This window comes from Helianthus annuus, chromosome 15 (genome assembly GCF_002127325.2).
Source record: "Helianthus annuus cultivar XRQ/B chromosome 15, HanXRQr2.0-SUNRISE, whole genome shotgun sequence".
Lineage (NCBI taxonomy): Eukaryota > Viridiplantae > Streptophyta > Magnoliopsida > Asterales > Asteraceae > Helianthus > Helianthus annuus.
The window spans coordinates 174,801,920-174,811,576 of NC_035447.2; the positions used below are offsets into that span (position 1 = coordinate 174,801,920).

Consider the following 9,657-nt stretch of genomic DNA (forward strand, 5'->3'; position numbering starts at 1 on the left):
GTAATTTTTGCAGCTTCAATACAGTAACATCACCGGAAAACCGGTTCTGCTCCAACCGTAATGTAACCAAACGGAATCTCGCCGGAGAAGTTGTTGAACGAAAGATCGAGACGGTAAAGAGTGAATAACGAGGGTAGGGACGCCGGAAAGTTGCCGGAGAATTGATTGTTGGATAGGCTAAAGAGTGAATAAGGAGGGTAATTATTTGGGTTTTTTAATTAAGAAAATGTTTTAATGAAAAGTAAATGGACAAAACTACCCCTGCACAAAAAGACAAAAAAAAACATGTTGGAACAGTAAAAAATGAGACTTTTTGAGATTTGGACTAAAATGGCAACAAAATGCAAACCACAGGGACCCAGATTTAAAAAGTTTGAGATTTGGACTAAAATGGCAAAACTGCCCAAACCACAGGGACCAAAATAGCAGTTTACTCTAATTAAAATTAAAATCTACTACTTCTAATAAAACAAAACCAACTTATGCCACATGGCATTTGCTTAGGCCACTTAATGCCACGTGGCATCCTAATACTCCCTAATGAAAAAAATTGAGCGCTAAAACTAGAAGTGTCCTCCGCTCTTTTTCTTAGCCAGCTACACAATCAATTGCATTGATTTGGAGTTTCCTTTTTGATTCTCCCATTATTGAAAGTTGTTACAATCACGAACCCTAAATCCAGAATTAACACACACCTTTCTTTTCATCCTTTGCCTCCTTACAGTTTTCTCTCTTTGAAAAACCCTAGATCTCATCTCTTTACAATCAAAAGTAACCTGGTAAGTTTGTTTTGATTTGTAATCTGTAACCTGATTCATATAATTTTTGGCTGTATGGGTTTCCATACGGTGCAACTTGGTTGGAATTGATTGTTTTTTGTTGAGGCTTGATCTAGGGCTCGATAGATGATTCTTTTTTCTTCATTCGATCAAAACAGGAGATTTTCGGTAAGTTTACATCATCCTCTTTGATTAATTTTGATTTCGATTGGTTGAAATTACAGAAAACTTCAAACGGAGCTCGCCGGAGAGTTGGCCGGAGGAGTGACGGTGGTGGTCGGAGTAAAGCTAGATGAGCATAGCAGGGTGAGGAACTTGAAAGCATTGCAGACTTTGGTTCCAAATTCTAACAAGGTTAGGGTTAATTACGTTAATGATTGAAGAAATTAAGATGTGTTTAATTATTTGTAGAAGTTATGGTTTTGATTGTTTGATTTTGGTTTGTTGTTTTGTGCTAGATTGATAAGGCTTCAATGTTGGATGAAACTATTGAGTATCTGAAGCAGCTTCAACTGAAAGTACAGGTATATGTTTCATTATCTCTATAAATCTTGCTGTAGTTGTTCTTGATGTGCATCTTTTCATCACTGTGTGGTTACTTTGATGAGAATTGAAGCTGCTTAGGGTTTTGGGAAAGAACTGAACTTCTGTTTCATCAAGCAACCTTGTGACCAGACTCCATTCATTTTTCAATTGTAAACTTTCATTGATTTTTTTGTACTTTACAGTTTAATTTTCATGATTTTTTTTTATTCTTATGTTGGGGTATGTTCGTATTTTAGTGCGCATGTGATATAGGCGTATACTCTGTTAAGGGTTTAATGTGAAAATTTGGGCAGTTTGATTCATTTATCTTCAAGGTGAGTTTTAGGGTTTTGATTATGTATTTAGGGTTCATATGTTTTAGGGTTCGATTTCGTATGATTTTATATGAAACATTCGTTTAGGGTTCGATTTTCGTATGATTTAGAGGTGGCAGTTTGATTCATTTACTTTTTGAATCTGGGGTATTGAAATCATCCAGGGTGTCTTTGAATTGCTTATAGCCTCCTAATTTGTATTACTTTACAAATATAGAATATTATTGTAATAGCTTTGGTATTCGTAATCAAACTTAATACAATGAAAATAGACAAAGAAAAAGATTGCAGTTTGATCCCCCCTGACCTGTTTTTGCTTGAAGCATACAGGCTTGCTTTTTTTCGATTGAAGTTGTGTTAAATGTTTGATTTTTTTATGTACAGTGTATGCAGCTCCAGGCTCAAAATCGTTTCAACTACTTGAAATGATACACCAAGCACCGAAAGTGGGATCTTTACCAAGTGGAATGGTTATGTTTTTCTCTCTGATGATTGATCTTTAGTACATTTAGTTTATGTAATACGTAATAATTCTGTTTTGTAGGTTGTAACAAACGATATTGACTTTAATTGGCTTACTTACCAACCAGTACTACCATTGGACCAGTAGGTGGTTTTCACTACTTGATTGATGGCACCTTCTCTCAAATCCTAATTCCTTCTATTCGCTCCTGATGAGCAATCACACCAACAAACTCAGCAGGTAACTCCACAACCTAATTAGCATCACTTATGTATTACAATCTCTGGTTTCTGATCATCTACTATGTTAATAACTACTGATTATTATTATTAGTTAAGTTTCTGTCGTAATTTTCCCCAAATTCCAACCAGAACGGTACTGTTTCGCCTCTTAAGCTTGCATACATCAGTTGTGTTGTAACTGAAATACAAATGTGGATTTTAAACTTGCCACAATTTTTTTTAATCAATTTAGTTAACCAACTAATTTTGTTCTGAAATTGAAGCATTTGATTTTGTTTTTTTTTAATTTATAAACAGTGAGAGTAATACATTTAGTGCAATTAACAAGATCGTAATCGATTAGCTTCAAAGTATCTATATGATGAATAGTGATTTTTGTTTTTTTTTTTTAATTTTTGTAGTTTTGTCTTTTGTGTGTTTTTCTTCGTAATAAAGTTGAAGGTTTTTTGTTTTGTAATAAAATTATGGTTTTTATTATACCGCCAAAAAAGTTAAATAAGTTTATTTTTTTGTTTTTAGTTTTGTTTTATGCTCTTTTTTTTTCAAATTTGGTCATCGTCCGTTTGTTATTTAGCATGGTGTTTGGTGCTCACACGTGGTCCCTCAAGTTTCTTTTTTCCCCTTGACTTTCTAATACGAGTCGGTATAAATTTAACTTCGTCTACGTGTTACGTCATGTGAGCCATTTGATGTTAGAAATTCGTGTTTTCATTTTCACTTTTTCCCAGTTTTAATTGTCACTTGGTTGCTACTTAGTATGGTTTTACACCCTCCCTGCAACACGTTGGTAACATGGTTTTACACCCCCCCCCCCCCCACACACACACTTTGAGTAAAATGGCAAAATGGTTCAAGAGTTTAGGTAACTTTTGCCACTTCAGTTCAAAAAATAAATTTTTTTGTATCTGGGTCACTGAGGTTTCATTTTTGTTGCCATTTTTATCCAATTGTCAAACCGGGTTAGAATTTTCTGTTAACTTCACCTTTTTTTGTCGTTTTCTTCCTTTAATTAAAATATTTCATGGGACAAAATGACAATTATACCCTTTATTTAAATGGGGAAAGCGACAAAAAATTCTGTTTATGTTGAATGGTTATGTTTTTCTCTCTGATGATTGATCTTTAGTACATTTAGTTTATGTAATACGTAATAATTCTGTTTTGTAGGTTGTAACAAATGATGTTGATGTACAACGATGCAATCTTCTTTAGTACATTAGAGTAAATTGTTGTTTTGGTCACTGTTCTACCTTACTGAACTAAACCGAGGCTGCAATGTGTTATGTTTGTTGGTGCATCTAGTGTCTGTTAACTACGTCTATATCGAGTCTTATGTCTAGATAGGAAAGATCAGTGCACGGAAACCAAGAAAATGTAATTTAGTGGGTGATTCCGCTTGAAATGACAATAGGTCATTTTCAAGCGAAATCAGATCCTAGATATTCCGCTTGAACTCCACACATGTTGATTCCGCTTGGGAGGTTTGAAGCAAAATCAGGAGTTCCGCTTGAACAGTTTCAAGCGGAATCAGGCTTCCTATATATATGTGTGTGAGGTGTTCATTTGGAGCGGAATCTGGTCTTGTGTTTTGAGCCGAGGTGCTGTCCGTTTTTCATTTAAACTTGTAAAAGCTCAGGAATCCAGTAATAGTAAAGGATTGAAAGAAAACAAGCTGTTTGACATTGTTTACATTGATTCCGCCTTTGTAAATGATGATGAACTACTCAACTTGACTATTTAGGGTCACCGTAACCGGTCCAACAAGTGGTATCAGAGCTCAGGACGAGGAGTTCATACCAATTCAGCTTGATTCTACCGGATTTTCTCATTTCTACTCACTTCTACTCATACTTTTCAGATTTGAACAAGTTTTAACGGTTGAAATGGCCTGATTTTCACATATGTCATGTAAAACATAGTTTTAACAAACCCTACAAAGAATCAGATTAAAATTCGGATTAAAAATGGTGAAAATGGGTCAAAAACCTGATTCCGCTTGAACGAGTAACCAAGCTATTCCGCTCGAAACAATCTATTCCGCTTGAAAATCAGAGGCCAGTTCAAGCGAAATAACAGATTCTGTTTGAAACATTCATATTTCGCTTGAAAGATATCATCTGATTCCGCTTGAATCAGATTTCGCTTGAAAACTTGTCTAATTTTGCTTGAAGTTTAGCTTTCGCTTGAAAAAGTCTTATTCCGCTTGAGAAGCTATTTCGCTTGAAATAGTGACTTCGCTTGAAGCTGCTGTTGTTCAAAATTTCGAAAATTTTCTAAGTGTTTGTTGATTGTTTCAGGTACTTGAAAATGGATGATTTGTTCATGAATCCATTCTGTGATGTGTTTGCTTATACCAGTTGTTCGGGAGATGGCACAACGAACAACACGAATGAAACTACACCAACACCGAATACAAAGAAGATTCTGTCTGATGCAATGAGCGTAGAAAGTGCTTATGGTACCTATAACAAGCCTCCTAAACTGATGGCGATCGAAGATTATAATCGGTGGGCTACGAGATTTGAGGAGTGGCTTAAAGCATTCGCATTTCCAAGCTGGAAAAGTTTAAAGAATGGTTATACTTCAGGAGAACGTGTTGGTGAAAGTTTGACAGATACTGATGATGTTGAAAGATACGTTACTGAACAAAAATGCATAGCATTGATTCATCAGTCAGTCAGAGGCGATATAATTTCATTGATCGAATATGAGAATTCAAAAGATCTTTGGGAAAAGTTGAAAGTTAAGTGTGTAGGTAGTGCTGAGATTGTGAAAAACAAAAAGAAATTGTTGCGTAAAGAGTTTGATTTATTTGGTTGTATAAAGAATGAATCTGTTTGTAAAATGATCGAGAGATTTGGGCATCTAAAGATGGAGCTGGCTAGGCATGGAATCACTTATAGTCAAGAGGAGTTGGTAGACAAATTGTTTGACTCATTGCCGAATGATCAAGATTGGCAATACTTAGCCTTGATGTTGAAGAACACTATCAAACCGCCAGAAGTGTTAACTGTGGATTTGCTTATCGAAAGACTAGAAAGCCATGAGCTGGAGATCAAGAAATCTAAAGTCAATAATTCAGCCTATCAGCAGAATGTGGAGCTGTACTACAGAGTAAATCTACCAAAGACTGGGTCTCCAAGAACAGTGTTTTCTGCAGAAAGTTCAAATACTGTGAATCATGAAACACCTCATAGTGGTTTCCACAGTGGATCTTCTTCAACACCTTCAAACCAATCTGCATCAAAGAACTTATTTCAATGTAACATCGCTGTAGATTTGAAGAATGGTCAAAATTTCAGCGAAGAATCTGCAAAGCAGCAGATGGTTTTCTTAGCATTTATGCTTGAATCGTATGAAAGCCTTGTGGCAGGCAAGATAGGCAACACCAACCTAACAAAGGAATACTACGATCAGATAGATCCTGAGGAGATGGAATTGATCGACATAAGGTGGTGTATGGCCCGTGCAGTTCAAAGGGCACAGCGTTTCATGGAGATTACAGGAAGAAAGTCTATTGGTGGACCATCTGCCAAGTTAGGCTTTGATAAATCAAAAGTGACCTGTTTCAAGTGTAAACAGAAATGTCATTTTAAAAGAGAGTGCCGAAATGCTTATGCTGATGATTCTGAAAATCCGTTTAGAGAAGATTACTACAAAAAGGCAATTTATCATCAGAACAAGGCTGAACCCCCCAGGATGAAGCAGATTGAAGATAAAGAAAAATCCAGAGCTCTTGCCGTCATTCATGACGATGAAGGTTCTGACTAGAGCGAGCTGCTACCTGAGGAAGACGCAGTAGGTTATGCGTTTGTTGCAAAAGAAGAAGTCAAACCGTTCAGAGACACCAGAACAGAAGCAAATAAAGCAAATGATAGAAGACAGAGAGCTGAATGGAAAATGATGAGACTTTCTCGTGTACACACTGAAGCAAAGAGAGCAAAAAGATGGGATGCAGATAGAGAATGTTACCTTGATCCTGAAGGAAACATTGCTATTGATCCAAAGACTCTTAGTCTTGAAGCTATGACTGTGGAATTTGCTAAACTTGAAGAGTTTCAACAGAGAAAATGGTGGGGAGGTGGTGAAGAGAAAGAGAAAGAGAAAGAAAAAGAGCAGGAGCAAAAGCCAAAGAAGATAGATGAAGGGATCATTGATACTTCACTAGAGTTGAACGCTGAAAACTTTGGAAAGATGGCTGACAAGGTGCTGGCTGCTAAAGCACTTGAGGTAGACTCTAAGTCTGTATCTGAGTCTAAAAGCCAGGTCAGTTCAAATGCGTCATCAAGTGAGTCAGGTAAGAAAGTCAAAGATGACAGTGACTGCAAACATTGCATGAAAAACTGCAAAGTTTGTAGTACACAAGCTTATCTCAAAGATACGAAGGTTAATGATCTGACAAAGAGAGTCAGAAAGGTTGAAGATCAGATTCTTGATCATGACAAAATGCTCAAATTTTCAAATGATCAAGTTAAAAAGTTGACTGAAAAAATTGACAATGATAAAATTGAAGTAGAAAGAATTAGGAGAGAAAATGAGAAACTAATTCATGAAAACCGTCAACTCTCAGAAAATTTTAACAAGTTAAAACAAACAATTCAAGATTCTGATGAACAAAACGGTAAAACAAGAAAAGAAAATGAGCATTTAACTATGATTCTTAGACACAAAGAAGAACAAATCAACAAGCAATTGGATGAGATTGCTAAGTTGAAGCTTCAATTTGAAGAAGCTAAGATTGAGAATGAGCGTATCAATCTGAAATTAACCAGTTACAACTCCGCAAGCTTTGTTTTGCAACACATTGTTCCCAAACCTATCGGGAAAAACAAAGCAGGCGAAGATGTATTATCTGATGGAACAGGGGTGGGGTATCATCAAGTTCCACCACCAGTTTTGAACAATTATTCAAAGAAAAAATCAGGGTTGGTTAATGATGATGATGAAAATGAGGTGAAACTTCCAGACACAATTGATGTCACGTTCACTTCTTCTTCCGATGAGGATAGTGTTCAAACTGACGTTGTAAAAAGTGTGGTTTAGAATGTTCTAAAATCTGAAAGTGACACTACTGAGGAAGATGGATGTTTCTTGGACAAATACATTCCGAAGCCAAAGTCCAAGAACAACTTAAATGAAGGACCAAATCTTGTCATGTACAAGATGTTGGGTTTGGATAAGTTGTTTTCGGATTCTGAGTTTCCATTCGAGAATGTAAATGTTGCTAAATTGACAAATGTTTTCAAATTGATTGAAGTTGATCTGTCAGAAGTGAACAGTTTAAATCAAATAAAAAAACAAATGAATTTTGAAAAAGATAAAGCTTACTACAAGAAGCCAGTTATTCCACCACGTTTTTATAACAACAATCGAAACAAATGGTCGGGTGGATATCAAGGTGGTAAGTCTTATCAGAAAAGGAATGTTCAAAACAAAAGTGTAGGATCGTGTTCTCGACCTGACGAGTCGTTCAGAGGCAATCTCCTATGTTTCAGGTGCGGAATAACAAGAAACGTAGGTAGAAATAGCTTGTTCTTCACTTTAATCAACTGTTGTATTGATTTATCAACGTTTACAACTCAAACGTCACACCGGTAGCACCTCGGTATGGAAATCACAAAAGTTCTAAATGAGATTCGCTTCAAGGGTATATATAGGTTTCAGGTTTCGCTTGAAGTGATGTGTTCACATAAGCGAAACCTTATGTGAACAACCAAGCGAAACCATCTAAGACCAGATAAGCGAAACCTCTAAACATTTACCCTATAAGCGAAACCTACTCACTAGACAAATACACTCGCCTATTTTCTCGTATATTGAGCCCTAATCTATACAATGCAATGTAAGACTTGATCTAAGACGAAGTCAACAGATGTAGTGCACCAACAAAAAGGTTTGTTGAGAAGAAAGTGTTTGTGAATAGTTCGAGTTCACTTTCTGATGAAGAATCAAAAATCTTTTCGAAAACAAACAAAGAGTTCTTTGAGAAGAAGGCCTCACAGCCTCAGTCCGAAGGCACAAGTCGAGTAGTTGACACCCGAACATGCTTCAAATGCAATCAAGTTGGGCATATTGCACGAAAATGTACCAATTTGAAGCCTAAGACTGAAGTTGTGAAGATTCAGCAAAAGAAAGTTGATGGGAAAAGAAAAATTCCATTGATTGTTGAGAAAAAGGTTTTGAAAAATGAAAACATTAAAGTTAAAACTGAACCCGTAAAGAATGTGGTAACTAAAAATGACAAGTTTTACAAACGGGTTGCATCGTCTCAACAAATTTGGAAGCCTAAAACAGAGAAACAAACTTCAACTCCACAAGTGAAAAGGGTGGTGAATTCAGTTCCAATTATGGATGATGCAAAGTTTCCACCACTTCAGGCTAAAATTTTAAGAAACAAAATGCGAAAGTTGAAGATAACACGGTATCACCCAAGGCTGGTCAGGCTTGGGTGGATATTTTCTTCATTTGAAAACCTGACTTGCCGGAGCTTCCTTGTTGGTAATTGCGAAGCGTGAATCGGCATCTTTATTGAAATATGTTTTTAAATCAATTTGTGATATGTGCAGGAACTTCCAAGATCCGTTTCGCGATGGATTATGGATAGTGGAGCTTCTCAGCACATGACGGGGAAGACAGCTTTGCTGTACGATGTTAGGAATTTCAATGGAGGTTATGTAGGGTTCGCAGGAAATCAAGGTGGTAGGATTATTGGTGAAGGAACGTTATCCAATGGGATTGTGACGTTTGAAAGAGTTAATTACATTGCTGAGCTGGAGAATAATCTGCTGAGTATCTCGCAGATTTGTGACAGGATGTATACCACTCACTTCACAGACAAAGAATGTTTGATCTTGAAACCAGGATTTGTTATCCCTGAGGAATGGATTATCATGAGGGCACCAAGAGTCAATGATCTGTACGTGTTGGATATGAGCGTAGCTACTACAACCACGGGTCAGGCTCATTGTTTTGTGTCCAGAGCAACGGAGAAAGAATCACAATTGTGGCATAGAAAAATGGGCCACATTCACCTACGTAAAATGAATCACCTGGTGCATAACGATTTAGTCATGGGTGTTCATGTAAAAGGTTTTCATCTGGAAGGGGAGTGTATTAGCTGTATCAAAGGCAAGCAGAAGAAAAAGTCACACCCTAAAAAGCAAATCAATTCAATTTCAAGACCTCTGGAGAGAATTCACATGGATTTGTTTGGTCCTGTGAATGTCAAAAGTATTACAGGAGATTACTACTGTCTTGTGGTTACTGATGATTATTCCAGATTTTCATGGGTATCATTCTTGAAGTCGAAAGAT

At 36.6% G+C, this 9,657-nt stretch overlaps 2 protein-coding genes across 16 annotated transcripts; both read left to right on the forward strand.

Moving 5' to 3' along the window:
- The first annotated feature begins 52 nt into the window (after positions 1 to 52).
- On the forward strand, positions 53 to 4,935 carry LOC110913077 (transcription factor LRL3). Of its 15 annotated transcripts, none has more exons than XR_004880403.1 (7): positions 53 to 1,133; positions 1,238 to 1,303; positions 1,396 to 1,474; positions 1,562 to 1,639; positions 2,024 to 2,342; positions 3,512 to 3,565; positions 4,642 to 4,935. XR_004880403.1 is itself a non-coding variant. In XM_035983684.1 (5 exons), the coding sequence occupies exons 2-5, from the start codon at positions 906 to 908 to the stop codon at positions 1,420 to 1,422; spliced, it is 249 nt and encodes an 82-aa protein (XP_035839577.1). In that variant the 5' UTR covers positions 54 to 779; positions 896 to 905; the 3' UTR covers positions 1,423 to 1,474. The 15 variants fall into 15 exon arrangements, 1 of the variants encoding a protein (XP_035839577.1); XR_002578361.2 differs by lacking the exon at positions 3,512 to 3,565 and having other exon boundaries at positions 2,024 to 2,109; positions 2,184 to 2,342; XR_004880407.1 differs by lacking the exon at positions 3,512 to 3,565 and having other exon boundaries at positions 2,024 to 2,085; positions 2,184 to 2,342.
- A 382-nt stretch (positions 4,936 to 5,317) lies between these two features.
- On the forward strand, positions 5,318 to 7,387 carry LOC118487576 (uncharacterized protein DDB_G0283697-like). Its single transcript, XM_035984532.1, has 4 exons — positions 5,318 to 5,671; positions 6,116 to 6,550; positions 6,611 to 6,965; positions 7,311 to 7,387. Exons 1-4 carry the CDS (start codon positions 5,318 to 5,320, stop codon positions 7,385 to 7,387), a joined length of 1,221 nt encoding a protein of 406 aa, XP_035840425.1.
- The last annotated feature ends 2,270 nt before the right edge of the window (positions 7,388 to 9,657 follow it).

What these genes read in the sequence shown, in the direction of transcription:
- LOC110913077 (XM_035983684.1), top strand. Translation starts at nt 906, where the DNA reads ATGATTCTTTTTTCTTCATTCGATCAAAACAGGAGATTTTCG. An exon ending in ATCAAAACAGGAGATTTTCG is followed by an intron (nt 948 to 1,019) that starts GTAAGTTTACAT and finishes CTTCAAACGGAG; the next exon opens with CTCGCCGGAGAGTTGGCCGG. An exon ending in TGGTTCCAAATTCTAACAAG is followed by an intron (nt 1,134 to 1,237) that starts GTTAGGGTTAAT and finishes GTTTTGTGCTAG; the next exon opens with ATTGATAAGGCTTCAATGTT.
- LOC118487576 (XM_035984532.1), top strand. Translation starts at nt 5,318, where the DNA reads ATGTTGAAGAACACTATCAAACCGCCAGAAGTGTTAACTGTGGATTTG. An exon ending in AATCTGCAAAGCAGCAGATG is followed by an intron (nt 5,672 to 6,115) that starts GTTTTCTTAGCA and finishes GGTTCTGACTAG; the next exon opens with AGCGAGCTGCTACCTGAGGA. An exon ending in AGATTCTGATGAACAAAACG is followed by an intron (nt 6,966 to 7,310) that starts GTAAAACAAGAA and finishes TGAAACTTCCAG; the next exon opens with ACACAATTGATGTCACGTTC.